The 16420-nt window shown below is 40.6% G+C and overlaps 1 protein-coding gene across 1 annotated transcript in view; it reads left to right on the top strand.

Annotated features, from left to right (window-relative positions):
• Positions 1 to 219: 219 nt before the first annotated feature.
• The window catches only part of pacrg (PARK2 co-regulated), a 248082-nt gene continuing 231881 nt past the window's right edge, over positions 220 to 16420 (top strand). Inside the window, exon 1 of the mRNA XM_020500838.2 lies at positions 220 to 628. Within this exon, the coding sequence (XP_020356427.1) occupies positions 554 to 628 (75 nt within the window). The 5' untranslated portion in view covers positions 220 to 553. The remainder of the gene's footprint in view (positions 629 to 16420) is intronic.

Below are 16420 nucleotides of genomic sequence, written 5' to 3' on the forward strand. Positions count from 1 at the left end.
GAATATACTTTGATGATAATCAGATAAAAAGTCTGATAAGAACTTGTAGAAAATATAAGTCTTTGTCTTATATCCATCTGAAAATACTTGCACAGGTGCCTGGGTGTGCTTAATGAATAGATTAGACTGGCCCTGTTCTGCTAGAAAAACTGAGCCCTGACTTGATCTCTGATGAAAATAGGTTTGGCTCTATATAGGCCTACGTTACAGTAGGATGGTACAATTATTATTGTGTATAATACTATGCAGTGCAGTAGCCGACAGGAGGCTAAAGTGTTTATGTTTATATCCACATGTTTTTCAGAATGGACCATAAAAAGTAGGCATAACGTCCGCACATGTAGCTCCTCCAGGCTGCAGCGGGGAAGAGCGCGCACAGCGTGGCGTTTCCATGGAAACACCCTGCATAGCAACGGGAAGGCGTCTTCAAAGTGAACCCGTAACAACCCTAACAGAGTCAGAAGTGTAGCTAGCTAATGTTGCTCGGTGAATAGTTACATTTTAGTTTATCTAACGGTAGTCCTTAAACGTGTTAACGTTTTTAGTTTGTATCATGTGCACAAATATGAGAGCCCTGGAGCTGAAAACCGAAGGGTTTACGGTGAAGTCAACAATGAAGAACTCAGTGGTAAGTTTGAGTCATCATATCTAAAGCTATAACTAACGTTAGCTAACCCTTGTTCTAATTGTTATAATGTTGTTGCTCGCTAGCTTAGTTAACTAGCTAGCCAGTTGACAAAATACTCTAACTAGATTGCATAAAGACACAATACCAGCATCAGCAAATCAATGACTTCTCGTGACGATGCTATTTTGGCATAGGGGAAAGTATATTTGGCATAGCTTGTTAACTATACAGTAATAGTCTAAATTAACTGATTCATCTACTACGTAGCTAACGTCACATTTGTTAGTATGATCGGCTGAAACAATTGCGCCAAAAGTTCAGCATTGTGATTGTGTTGTGCTTTGTCATGCATAGTCATACACACAGTAGCCCCACGCCCTCTGCCATCAGTATGGAACGCCGTTTTGGGCTTTGTGTGTCAAAAAAGATACATGTCAAATAACACTATTTGAAGTGTCAAATAATACTATTTGACGTAATAAGCTTGTTGACCAATCAGGACCTGAACATGACTCACGTCACGTAAATTTATTACGTAATTATTACACATTGATTACACGATTACTCGTATTTCATATGTCACAATGATTCACCGATACCTACGCTATGATGCTGATCATGTTTTGTCTCGCGCACTTCCCCAAGTTCTGTTCTTCCCCAAAAACGACATCATCTGTTACAGCAACTATAGTTAGCTAGCTAACTATCTAGCTATGTGTCATTATCTAAAATACCCCTAATTTATACGACAGTTCCTATTTGATTAATGGTGGTCTCACCCACCTATGTGAAGCTAGCCACAATAAGGGTTAGCCACTATAGTAGAATTTGCGGTTCGCCTTCAAAATAGAGTCTAATTGGAAGTGATGCAAATGAATACAAATAGTGCAATCATGCCATAATGGAATAGATCATGCTAAACGAGGTTGTAATATTATTATATAAATTCAACAAAAGACAATAATTTGCTCATTTGACAAAAATATGTTAATCACATTGGATGTTTTAGACTTTGTTGGAATACTTATTTCACTGTACAGCCTTACCTATGGATTGTGGATCAATGACATGGCGTATCTGTCACGTTCTGACCTTAGTTCTTTTGTTATGTCTTTGTTATAGTATGGTCAGGGCGTGAGTTGGGTGGGTTGTCTATGTTCCTTTTTCTATGTGGTGTTTTTGTGTTTGGCCTGGTATGGCTCTCAATCAGAGGCAGGTGTCGTTAGTTGTCTCTGATTGAGAATCATACTTAGGTAGCCTTTTCCCACCTGTGTTTCATGGGTGATAATTTTCCGTTTCAGTGTTTGCACCATTCGGGACTGTTTCGGTTTTCATTTTGTTTCTCTTGTTCTTTTTGTATTCTGTATTCATTCTCATTAAATTACATTATGGATACATACCACGCTGCATTTTGGTCCTCCGATCCTTCCTACTACTCCGTTACAGTATCAGTCTACTCAGTGACACCCAGAGAACATTAGCATTGTAGCTCTTATTGGGGGTCTCTGAAACCACTGTGAATTGAACCACATTTATGGTACCAGTCAACCTACTATGTGTAAAAACAATACGACCTGGATGTTTTAGAACCTGATAACTCTGAGGAGGACTTTGGGAAAAAAGCACTTGGGTACTGAGTAGAGTAGACAAGTACCCCATTTCATTGATCCCCAATCCTTAGGTAAGGCTGTATAGTGCAATACACATATCAATAGGCACAATATGCTGACTGGGGATATGTTTTCCCACAGTCCCGCAATAAGAGCTACTACGACGATAATATTGGTCTCCCGAGTGGCGAAGCGGTCTAAGGCACTGCATCTCAGTGCAAAAGGCGTCACTATAGTACCTGGTTCCAATCCAGGCTGTATCTTATCCAGCCGTGATTGGGATTCCCATAGGGCGCCGCACAATTGGCCCAGCGTCGTCTGGGTTTGGCCAGAATAGGCCGTCACTGTAAATAAGAATTTGTTGTTAACTGACTTGCCTAATTAAATAAAGGTAACATTTTTTTTAAATATATAAAAAAAAAAAAAAAAAAAAAAAAAAAATATATATATATATATATATATATATATATATATATATATATATATATATATATAAACAAAACATGTATATGTACTGAACCTTGGTTCTGGTGACTTTTTAAAAGGAAAAAAAAATATATAAACCATTATTAACCAAACTATTACAGATAGCAAGCATTACAACACTCCACATAATGCTGTAGACTAGTACAGACTAAATATGCAAACATTTTTAGCCCTTAGCCCAATTAAAGGGAATCAGTCTGTACATTTTAAGCCATTTTGTGTCCCATCCGGATTGGCGGTTGTGCTCACTTGGCCTTAGTCCTCGCTCCTCCTCCTCTTCTCCTTTTATCTACTCCTCTTTCTTCTCCTTCTCTCAGCTCTCCTCTCTCCTTTCAGCTCCCTTCCTGGCTCTCTCCTTTCCTCTGTTCCACTCTGCTCTCCTCTCTCCTTTTCTCCTTCCATCTCCCCTCCTGGCTCTCTCCTTTCCTCTGTTCCACTCTGCTCTCTGCTCTCCTCTCTCCTTTTCTCCTTCCATCTCCCCTCCTGGCTCTTTCCTTTCCTCTGTTCCACTCTGCTCTCCCTTCTCCTTTTCTCCTTCCATCTCCCCTCCTGGCTCTCTCCTTTCCTCTGTTCCACTCTGCTCTCCTCTCTCCTTTTCTCCTTCCATCTCCCCTCCTGGCTCTCTCCTCTCCTCTACTCTGTCCCTCATGCATCCCTACCTCACTCTTGGGATGAGTGAGGTAGGGATGCAAAAAAAATCCAATCGAAGACAGATAAATGCAGCTATCTTGCTTGCACTTTATACAGTTCCAAACAAACCAGCTAATGTTAGCTAACTTGCTAGACTAGTAACGTTAGTTAAGCGTGTTTCTATCATCAATATACTTATGGATATTCTATAGCTAATTGCCGTTAATTGTGGCAGCAGCATTATAGATGTTATGTTAGTAGAGTTGTCAGGTTATAGCTAGCTTATGTAGTTAACTAGTTAGCTAGCTAACGTTAGTCAAACAAACAAGCTAACGTACCTTTCTTGCAGTTTCTCACGCAGGTGCACTGAGGTGATTCAAGTGAATTGTGTTTTGCGCCAGAGAGCTTCTGTATTGCGCACGGGTCACTCGCTCGCTGGTCACTGGTGCGCCGTGTTTCTTGAGTTGCAGGCTGCCTGCCACAGCTCACAGAGCTAAATAACCTTCAGAACTGTTGAACCCAGACAGATGATTTATTTACCATGAAAAGTGAATGTGCTTCACAGAACTTTATTGAAACTATGTTTGGTAGAAATAGGTGTGGAAATAGGTGTGACGGCAATTATGCCGTGGCGCAGCACCACACTTACAGTGGGGCAAAAAAGTATTTAGTCAGCCACCAATTGTGCAAGTTCTCCCACTTAAAAAGATGAGAGAGGCCTGTAATTTTCATCATAGGTACACTTCAACTATGACAGACAAAATGAGAAAAACAAATATTTTTTATGAATTTATTTGCAAATTATGGTGGAAAATAAGTATTTGGTCACCTACAAACAAGCAAGATTTCTGGCTCTCACAGACCTGTAACTTCTTCTTTAAGAGGCTCCTCTGTCCTCCACTCGTTACCTGTATTAATGGCACCTGTTTGAACTTGTTATCAGTATAAAAGACACCTGTCCACAACCTCAAACAGTCACACTCCAAACTCCACTATGGCCAAGACCAAAGAGCTGTCAAAGGACACCAGAAACGAAATTGTAGACCTGCACCAGGCTGGGAAGACTGAATCTGCAATAGGTAAGCAGCTTGGTTTGAAGAAATCAACTGTGGGAGCAATTATTAGGAAATGGAAGACATACAAGACCACTGATAATCTCCCACGATCTGGGGCTCCACGCAAGATCTCACCCCGTGGGGTCAAAATTATCACAAGAACGGTGAGCAAAAATCCCAGAACCACACGGGGGTCCTAGTGAATGACCAAAGCTGGGACCAAAGTAACAAAGCCTACCATCAGTAACACACTACGCTGCCAGGGACTCAAATCCTGCAGTGCCAGACGTGTCCCCCTGCTTAAGCCAGTACATGTCCAGGCCCGTCTGAAGTTTGCTAGAGAGTATTTGGATGATCCAGAAGAAGATTGGGAGAATGTCATATGGTCAGATGAAACCAAAATAGCACTTTTTGGTAAAAACTCAACTCGTTGTGTTTGGATAACAAAGAATGCTAAGTTGCATCCAAAGAACACCATACCTACTGTGAAGCATGGGGGTGGAAACATCATGCTTTGGGACTTTTTTTCTGCAAAGGGACCAGGACGACTGATCCGTGTAAAGGAAAGAATGAATGGGGCCATGTATCGTGAGATTTTGAGTGAAATCCTCCTTCCATCAGCAAGGGCATTGAAGATGAAACATGGCTGGGTCTTTCAGCATGACAATGATCCCAAACACACCGCCCGGGCAACGAAGGAGTGGCTTCGTAAGAAGCATTTCAAGGTCCTGGAGTGGCCAAGCCAATCTCCAGATCTCAACCCCATAGAACATCTTTGGAGGGAGTTGAAAGTCTGTGTTGCCCAGCAACAGCCCCAAAACATCACTGCTCTAGAGGAGATCTGCATGGAGGAATGGGCCAAAATACCAGCAACAGTGTGTGAAAACCTTGTGAAGACTTACAGAAAACTGTCATTGCCAAAAAAGGGTATATAACAAAGTATTGAGATAAACTTTTGTTATTGACCAAATACTTATTTTCCACCATAATTTGCAAATAAATTCATTAAAAATCCTACAATGTGATTTTCTGGATTTCTTTTCCTCATTTTGTCTGTCATAGTTTAAGTGTACCTATGATGAAAATTACAGGCCTCTCTCATCTTTAAGTGGGAGAACTTCCACAATTGGTGGCTGACTAGATACTTTTTTGCCCCACTGTAAATGAACGCAGAGGAAACACTGGTGTAAACTCATCACAATGATTTTCTGTGGGTGTCACCGAATAGACTCATACTCCGTTTCATTGCTCCACATTCCAACACTCCAACCATGTTCAAGATTATCGAGTCTAAATATGGCATGATTCCACAAATTGTAACATTCTGCAACACTTTCAAAGAGGGACTTTTATATGGAAGCGGAAACGCAAGTTCCACTGTTGTGGCTAATCCTTATTGTGGCTATTTTCACAACACATAACCCGGTCAGGTCAAGCCATATTAGCCAGGTGAAGCTAGCTGGCTGTTTATAACATTAGTTTTGGGCAACAGGGTTAAGTAGCTGGCTAGCTAGTTATTTCAATAGGAGAACAACAAGTGGCTACATAGCTAATACGAAGAATATTGTTTTCAGGCCGGTTGCATTGGTGCAAGCTAGGTGCCACTGGTGCAAGCTAGGTAAAGCTAGCTAGCTACCCCAGAAGTTGGAAATAACATCTGTTTCAAAGATATATGCAAAAAATGTGGATCCTGCTCTTTTGACCTGATCTAATTTCAAATGCTCACACAGACGTTTTCCTATTGGGTCGAACAAATAATGCCTTATTACCAATGCAGTATTGTACAGCTGTGACAGTGATTGTAATGGTGGCTCTTGGCTTGCACGGGCAAATTCAGCACACGCAACATTCTATAATAGAATTGTGTCTTTTTTTCGGGGGACACGCAAAGACCCAAACGGCGTTCCATAATCAGGTTGGTTGTTGGTAGGATGAATGGGATAATGGAATGACGGGGCAACCTGTCACTGGCTTCCTGAAATGACTCTCTCCCTCTCCTGGCAGGAACAGAGACATGCTACAGTAGCAAAATAACTAACATTGAAATGCTTACTTACGGGCTATTTCCAAAAATGCAGAGAAAAATATAAAAGAAAGATAATAACACGAGGAATTCATACACAATGAGTAGAAATAACTTGGCTATATACACAAGGTACCAATACAGTGTTTATGTGTAGGGGTACGAATTCATTGAGGTAGATACTTTTGGTCATGTTGTATATGTGGACAAAAATATAATTTCAAAATCATGGGCATATGGAGTTGGTCGCCCTTTTGCTGCTTTAACAGACTCCACTCTTCTGGGAAGGCTTTTCACTAGATGTTGAGGGAAGGTTTTCCAATAGATGTTGGAACATTGCTGCGGGGACTTGCTTCCATTCAGCCACAAGAACATTAGTGAGGTCGGGCACTGATGTTGGGCGATTAGGTCTGGCTCGCAGTCGTCATTCCAATTCATCCCAAAGGTGTTCAATGGTGTTGAGGTCAGGGCTCTGTGCAGGCCAGTCAAGTTCTTCCACACCGATCTTGACAAACCATTTCTGTATGGACCTCGCTTTGTGCACCCGGGCATTGTCATGCTGAAACAGGAAAGGGGCTTCCCCAATCTGTTTCCACAAAGTTGGAATCGCAGAATCGCTTCTGTGGCATACCACTTTGCGGCTGAGCTGTTGTTGCTCCTAGACGTTTCCACTTCACAATAACAGCACTTACAGTTGACCGGGGCAGCTCTAGCAGGGCAGAAATTTTATGAACTGACTTGTTGGAAAGGTGGCATCCTATGACAGTGCCACGTTGAAAGACTCTGAGCTCTTCAGGAGGGCCATTCTACTGCTAATGTTTGTCTATGGAGATTGCATGGCAGTGTGCTTGATTTTATACACCTGTCAGCAACGGGTGTGGCTGAAATAGCCAAATCCACTAATTTAAAGGGATAAATCTGACCCTTTAAAAAAAATGTTTTGCCTAAAATGACATAACCCAATCTAACTGCCTGTAGCTCAGGACCTGAAGCAAGGATATGCAAAATGTGAAGTTTGTGGAAATTTGAAATGAATGTAGGAGAATATAACACATTAGATCTGGTAAAAGATAATAAAAACAAAAAAAACTGGCGTTTAAAAAAAAAAAAAGTCCATCTTTGAAATGCAAGAGAAAGCCGATAATATAATATAGGAGTCAAGGCGCAATTTAGATTTTGTGTGTGTATGCAACATTTCAGATTGATCTTGTGAAGCATTGCAATACTGCACAATAAATTTTATCAAGTCTGCCCAAATGTGCCGAATTGGTAAATTGATATATTTTGAAGTACATAACTATAGAGAACATACAAAAATGATATGGTAATACAAAATGTAAGTTTACAAACTCCCAGGAATATCATATATACATTTGTATATAAAAATAGATTTTAAAAAACTATACTACATTTTTATCTCTGGGACCCTCAGGATGACAACTCAGAGCAAAATTACTGAATGTAAGTACATTATTTACCTTCAGAGGCGAATGTACATATGGGTAGGTGTAAAGTGACTAGGTTACGGGATAGATAATAAGCAGTAGCAACAGCACATGTGATGAGTGAAAAGAGTTAGTGCAAAGTGTGGGGGGGGGGGGGTATTTTGTTAACTATTTAGCAGTCTTATGGCTGCTAAACCACTCCTGTTGGTTCCAGATTTGGTGCACCGGTAGTGCTTACCGTCGGTAGCAAAGAGAATAGTCTATGACTTTGTTGGCTGGAGTATTTAACATTTTTTTACAGCCTTCCTCTGATACCACCTGGTGTAGAGGTCATTATTATTATTAATCACCAGCCTGGATATTGACCCTCAAATGAGTAAGAGGAAGAATGAAAGGAAGAGAAAAGGGAGAAAAGGCACTTGCTGGACACATTTTCTGACTGTCATTCAGATTTAGTCCATTAACAGAGTTCTCTTTCAAAAAGAGGCAAGTATTTTGCCTTTTTGTTGTTACATTGCCTGGTGTGTGTGTGTGTGTGTGCGCACGCGCGCTTCTGGAATGTCTTCATCCAGTGCAGAAAATGCAGGTAAAGCACAGTGAAGATGTACCTGTATTTAAGGATGCAGAACAGGTGCTGCACCTCACTGACAGCCTCACGTCGACCCTTTCAGACTCTTTCTTATTTATTTATTTAACCAGCCTTCTGTATCAAGCTAATAGAGCTGGCATTACAAGCAGTGTCTGTCAGCTTGTACCTTACTCTCCATCTCTATTTGAGCACAAACACAAGGTAGCAAGGCATGGCCATCGAGTATCCCCAGAGGTGATAGGCTAGACCTCATAGACTTTGAGTTAAACTACTGAATGAGTCATTTCCAAAGACAGTCTGGCTCCCTTAGACCACTCCTGTCCATTTTAGATGAAGATGGATCAGGAGAATGTAATAGATATCAGAGCCCATCAGTCCTAATTGACGTGTCCTATTGATTGGTCAAGTAAACCCATCTTCTGAGCCAGGAAGTAGGTTATAGTGGGACATTTTGACAAACAGCCCTCTCAGTGTTTTGTAAAAAGGCCTAGGCTTTAGGCCTAAAATTGATTATTTATACAGTAGGCCAACATTGTTTGTTGCATATTTTGGCATTCGGCACTTAGGCTATGCCTATTTATTCAGCGTGGTTTCATAGACCAGACGTAACATAGTGAATGTAAATCTGGGACACTCAAATTAGTATGATATGTTACGTTTGGTATGGTTCATAAGACAGAAGGTTACTTAAGGCAAAAACAAAAGTAGGCTGGTAGGTCGGGGTGGATGGGTAGACCTATAATGTGAACGTCTAGCAACCCAAGGATTGCGTGTTTGAATCTCATCATGGCCAACTTGAGCATTTTAGCTAATTAGCAACTTTGCAAATACTTACTACTTTTTGGCTTCTTTGCAACCCTTCCCCTAAACCTAACCGTAGCCCTTTAAACTAATTCCTAATCCTAATCCCTAGCCTAGCTAACGTTCGCATTAGCCACCTAGCTAACGTTAGCCACAGCAAATTGTAATTCGTAACATAAAAGTTTTGCAAATTCGTAACATATTGTACAAATTGCAATTAGTCACATATGCAAATTCTAATTTGTAACATATCACACAAAATGGATGATGGACATCCACAAATGAATACATACCATACTAAACATAACATATCACACTTTTAAACCACACATTTCACTGCACCTATCTGGTGTATGTGGCAATAAAACATCATTATTTTGTATTTAATTCATTTTTCAGGATTTAAATGGACTATTTTACTACCCCTGAGTCCAGGTTGATTTATTAGTAAGGCATGTAGGCCTAGTATCTATTCACAACGGTCCCTGGCTTTAGTTGAGCAAATGATGAAGTGATAAGAGAAGTTTTACATTTCAATATGCTAATGTTCCTGCCATAGTAACTCATCATTCTTATGGGCACACAAAACAATGTTGATGTTGCTAAGTGGTCAAACTTTCATAATTACCATAGTGAGGTGAGACATTTATACTGATGGAAATAAACCATAGCTCTGTTTGGATCATATGATATTCACCCTTAGTGAAGTCAGCAGGACATTTACATTGCACATATTGCAAGTGAATTATTGCTTAGCATGCACGCACCACAGCTATCGAGTCACCTCCGCAGCCAGCAACCATGCGTGTTTAGCGAAGAACGGGAAGCTTAAGCTGATTGCCCTCTTTTATTTAGAAACCCACACTGAATAGGCTGCCTCTTCCTCTATTTCTTCATAGCTTAGGGGGGTGTGAGATAAGTTGAGGCATTCAGCATCCGCTCAGTTAAGGGAAATATACTATTCTTTCTAACAAAGATATCTACATATATTTCAAAATGTTGTGTATCCCTGGACATAATCAGAGTTCATGTAATCATTACAGTTTTGAAAACACAGCTTGTCCAAAAAGAAGTGGCCTCTTGGCACAATTTACCCCAAACCCGGGTTAAGTTCAGCTACAGGTAAGTTAACCGCCTACAAATGTTCTGTACTGAATGAAATATTACCACTACCTTTTTAGTAAAACTATGTCTATCTTTATTTCCCAAACACAATTATTTTAGTGCGCTTTCATGTATCCCCTTATGATCTGGATCCTTGAGCATTTGGTACCCTGATCCGCTATAAAGCATGTGTGAAACGCAAACAAACCCCGTCTGAAACAAATCCTGGACCTGCATGAGTAGTGGATCTAAGATCCAGGACCCGAGTACCAGCTATTGTGACACGGCAAGTGTATAACTTTTTTTGCCCGTTGTCAAAAAGCTAGCTCGCTAACTGTGCATCTTGCTTATCTCACCCTGTTATTGTCAGGTCTTGTGAAAGCGAAACCTAGTCTGTAGAATTCTCACAAACACTCCAGGAAACCAAATTTCGTATGTGAAAATGTCCTTAATAATTGTAAGCATCTTTTAACACAGGCTTAACGCCTAACAAACACTTTTTGTCTCATCGCTGCAACTCCCCAACGGGCTCGGGAGAGGCAAAGATCGAGTCATGCGTCGTCCGAAACATGACCCGCCAAGCCACACTTCTTAACACCAACTCGCTCCCGAACATGGCTGGTTGTGACACAGCCTGTGACGCCGCAACACTGAGATGCAGTGCCTAAGACCGCTGCTCCACTCAGGAGGCGTTTGAAACATTTTTAACATAGGCCTGACCCTGTTGTTACCTCATATCCCAGCGATAATGCCTTGCATTACGCCCATAGCTGAGGAAGATGTTTTGAGTTATAATAACGTTATTCTATCATCAGATTTGCCTAGTGGCATACAGTTCAACAGAAGCATTTTTATGCATTTTATAAATGCATTTCATGCAATTCTACGTCCTTCAGGCCTACATGACAGGAGACATTATCAGAATAGTTTTTTTATGCCTCACAAATGACCAAAATGAGTGGCAATAGAATCCTATGGTTCTGTGATGAACTTAGCCTTGAGATGCTTTTAGGAAACCAGGCTTTGGTCTTGACAGTCGCCCAGGGCCAATAAAAATAAGTGAGACACACAGATTGTACAATATATTGTATGCTACTAAATCAACTTTCTGATGGCACTAAGTGATGGGGAAACAAATCTTCCGGAAGCATTGAGGCTTTCCAGCCAATTGTGTCGAAAATAGGTTGATTACATGGAGCTTCATTATCCGTTCACAATGCACATTAGTGACATACAGTGGGGCAAAAAAGTATTTAGTTAGCCACCAATTGTGCAAGTTCTCCCACTTAAAAAGATGAGAGAGGCCTGTAATTTTCATCATAGGTACACTTTAACTATGACAGACAAAATGAGAAAAACAAATCCAGAAAATCACATTGTAGGATTTTTTATGAATTTATTTGCAAATTATAGTGGAAAATAAGTATTTGGTCAATAACAAAAGTTTATCTCAATACTTTGTTATATACCCTTTGTTGGCAATGACAGAGGCCAAACGTTTTCTGTAAGTCTTCACAAGGTTTTCACACACTGTTGCTGGTATTTTGGCCCATTCCTCCATGCAGATCTCCTCTAGAGCAGTGATGTTTTGGGGCTGTTGCTGGGCAACACGGACTTTCAACTCCCTCCAAAGATTTTCTATGGGGTTGAGATCTGGAGACTGGCTAGGCCACCCCAGGACCTTGAAATGCTTCTTACGAAGCCACTCCTTCGTTGCCCGGGCGGTGTGTTTGGGATCATTGTCATGCTGAAAGACCCAGCCACGTTTCATCTTCAATGCCCTTGCTGATGGAAGGAGGTTTTCACTCAAAATCTCACGATACATGGCCCCATTCATTCTTTCCTTTACACGGATCAGTCGTCCTGGTCCCTTTGCAGGAAAACAGCCCCAAAGCATGATGTTTTCACCCCCATGCTTCACAGTAGGTATGGTGTTCTTTGGATGCAACTCCACCAAACACGACGAGTTGAGTTTTTACCAAAAAGTTATATTTTGGTTTCATCTGACCATATGACATTCTCCCAATCTTCTTCTGGATCATCAAAATGCTCTCTAGCAAACTTCAGATGGGCCTGGACATGTACTGCCTTAGCAGGGGGACACGTCTGGCACTGCAGGATTTGAGTACCTGGCGGCGTAATGTGTTACTGATGGTAGGCTTTGTTACTTTGGTCCCAGCTCTCTGCAGGCCATTCACTAGGTCCCCCCTTGTGGTTCTGGGATTTTTGCTCACTGTTCTTGTGATCATTTTGACCCCATGGGGTGAGATCTTGTGTGGAGCCCCAGATCGAGGGAGATTATCAGTGGTCTTGTATGTCTTCCATTTCCTAATAATTGCTCCCACAGTTGATTTCTTCAAACCAAGCTGCTTACCTATTGCAGATTCAGTCTTCCCAGCCTGGTGCAGGTCTACAATTTTGTTTCCTTTGACAGCTCTTTGGTCTTGGCCATAGTGGAGTTTGGAGTGTGACTGTTTGAGGTTGTGGACAGGTGTCTTTTATACTGATAACAAGTTCAAACAGGTGCCATTAATACAGGTAACAAGTGGAGGACAGAGGAGCCTCTTAAAGAATAAGTTACAGGTCTGTGAGAGCCAGAAATCTTGCTTGTTTGTAGGTGACCAAATACTTATTTTCCACCATAATTTGCAAATAAATTCATAAAAAATCCTACAATGTGATTTTCTGTTTTTCCCCCTCATTTTGTCTGTCATAGTTGAAGTGTACCTATGATTAAAATTACAGGCCTCTCATTTTTTTTAAGTGGGAAAACTTGCACAATTGGTGGCTGACTAAATACTTTTTTGCCCCACTGTAAGTGTGGTGCTCACTGTATGTGAGTCGTTTCAGGAAACTAGGGCTAAGGTGCGCGCCACTATTTCACAGGAACGCCATTTGAACGTACACTTTTTTTAATCAAACCACTTTTTTTGTTGTTGCAGAAATGCCTTCTGGAACATGTAAACTTTCATGTGCCTGAATAACATACTTGTATGCCATCTGTAAATACGAATACAATTGTTAAATTACAAGCCTAGTTGGGTTAGCCATGGAAAAAGTCAGCAACCTTCCCGCTAGCCATGATTGGCTGAGATAATGAGTGGACTGTACATACCGAGAGATGAGTTCGGATTGGTCTGCCATGTAGCATGCTTCTGTCTATAATATGAGCTAGTCAGGATGTGTATGTAATCCTTTCTAATGCAGCTTTTTTGAAAGATATCACGTAGTAGAACTGCATAAGTGTTGCTCTCCACTTTCTGGAGGACCGAGTTCGAAATCAGTGGAATTAGAGTATATGATAGCCAAGGAGATGGAGAAAATTCTGGGGTTTGATTGCAAATATGCAGATGGAGTCAAAAAGAGAACATAAAAGGCTACGGAATACATCTTCAAAATAAGGGCAACCTTAACATCCATGACAGAGAGGGAGAAGCGTCCTTCCATGTATACAGGTAAGAGAGTCCAGCTAGTTACATTTTCCAATATTACACTTTTCTAATTTTGTCAGAAAGTTGTTTTCATTTCGAGTTAACTTCATTGGGATAGGGGGCAGCATTGGGAAGTTTGGATGAAAAGCGTGCCCAGAGTAAATTGCCTGTTACTCAGGCTCAGATTAGGCCTAGATTTGGATAGAAAAAACTCTAAAGTTTCCAAAACGGTTAAAATAATGTCTGTGAGTATAACAGAACTCATATGGCAGGCAAAAACCTGAGAAGAATCCAACCAGGAAGTGGGAAATCTGAGGTTTGTAGTTTTTTTAAGTGATTGCCTAGCCAATATCCTGTGTCTGTTGTGTCAGATTGCACTTCCTAAGGCTTCCAGTAGATGTGAACAGTCTTTAGAAGTTGTTTCAGGCTTCTATTGTGAAAGGGGAGAGCATAAGAGCACTCAGAGTAAGTGGCTCTGCTGAAAGCCATGAGTTGTTTATCGCGTGTGGCCGTGAGCGCGAGGTTCGTTCTCTTTCCTTTCTAATGAAAACAGTATTGTCCGGTTGAAACATTATTGAATATTTATGATAAAAACACTCTAAAGATTGATTATATACATCGTTTGACATGTTTCTACGAACTTTATTGGAACTTTTTTGACTTTCCGTCTGGACTTTGTGCCTGCACTTTGTGCATTCGGATTACTGGACTAAACACGCAAAGAAAAAGGAGGTATTTGGACATAAAGATGAACTTTATCGAACAAAACAAACATTTATTGTCTAACATGGAGTCCTGGGAGTGCCATCCGGTGAAGATCATCAAAGGTTAGTGATGAATTTTAATGTTATTTCTGACTTTTGTGACACCTCTCCTTCTTTTCTTTGGAAAATGGCTTTATGGTTTTCTGTGGCTAGGCGCTGACCTAACATAACACATCGCATGGTGTGCTTTCGTCGTAAAGCCTTTTTGAAATCTGACACTGTGTTTGGAATAACAAGAAGTTTATCTTTAAAATGGTGTATAAAACTTGTATGTTTGAGGAAAATTAATTATGAGATTTCTGTTGTTTGAATTTGGCGCCCTGCAATTTCACTGGCTGTTGGCGAGGTGGGACGCTCATGTCCCGAACGATCCCAGAGAGGTTAAAGTGTACTGTTAGCTAGCTATCTAGCGTTAGCTGGTTGGCTACCTAGCTAACAGGACTTTAAATTGAACCATGAGGAAACCTGCAGAAAGCGTTATGCTTTCTGGAATTACTGGAATTCCCACAGAATAACTTTGTTTCTCAACGTTCTCTGAACGTTCTGAGAACATGACTTTAAAAATAACCATTAAGAAACCTGCATAAAACGGTATGCTGAAGTACTGACATTTCCACATTTCCACTCTGAACAATTTGAAGCCATTACTTTAAATAGAACCATGAGGAAACCAGTAGAAACGTTATGGGATGGTTGCATTCAATATAACCATAGGACAACCTCGCTCTCACCAAGCTCTCAGAAACATGGTTCACAGAACGTTATGTGCTAGCTGTGTTCTATTGGTTATATTTCTATGGCTGCAACGCAACATGCTGTTCGATATTTGGCATGTGTGCTGCCCAAGTTCAGTGTTCAGACATGAGTAATTATATAAAACATTATTTCACTTTCTTCTTCCAGCAGCTATGATTCCACCTGGAAAGAAAAAAACACTTCAGTTTTCTCAACTTGCCATTGGCTCAACCATTGGGTCAATTTACCCTGTGGCCATTGGCTCAACTTAACCCAAGGCAAACATTTAGACTATATTAGACACTACAAGTATGCACTTTCATGCTAGGTTTAGGGCCTCATATTGAAGCTTATAGAGACCCCAACTGATGTATAGAATATTCTCAAAATGATCTACTTTGGTTTACATACAAGCATCATGAAACCTCTAACAAAATTAATTAATTTGACTTAGTGAAAATCTGAAATAGAAAAAATCAGAACATGCTTATCAGTTTTTTCATGCAGTTTCTTCCTTCAAAGTCTCCATGAAATTATTACCTCTTCCTAAGTATTTGGCCAAATGTTTCATTTTGTGTATGGTTTCCTAGAAACAAGGGAGTCTCAACTTACCCCCTTTTCTCAATTTACCCCAATCTCCCCTATTGTAGGGAACATTGGGAACAGAAGCTCAATAAAATATGAATACTACTGTATTTAAAAAAATATTCTACTCTGCCACGAAAAAAATATGCTGGTTCAGTTTGATCACACAGAAGTTGCTCAAACCTTTGTTGTCAGTCTCAGGCTGGTTGGCGGTGAGTACATTCAGAAGCTGATTCATACATAATAAACAAGGCCATTCTCAGATGGCTCACATATTACTCTGAGATGTTTTTAATATAAAAGGAGAAACCAAGTTTGTTTTTCCACTACAACAACATAGTGTTACTGTCTGTGAGGCTGCGCCTGGAGCTCTTTGTCTGTCTTATGGCTTCAATGCTATTCAGCAAGGCTACACTTCCTTTTTCTCCCTAGCAATTATTCTCAAACCACCGCTCTACATTCCTGTGATTCCTTAGTAGGCCGATGGAATAACTGTAGGCAACAAGGGCTCCGCTTGAGTCAGTGACAATGTGC

Source organism: Oncorhynchus kisutch, linkage group LG14 (genome assembly GCF_002021735.2).
Source record: "Oncorhynchus kisutch isolate 150728-3 linkage group LG14, Okis_V2, whole genome shotgun sequence".
NCBI lineage: Eukaryota > Metazoa > Chordata > Actinopteri > Salmoniformes > Salmonidae > Oncorhynchus > Oncorhynchus kisutch.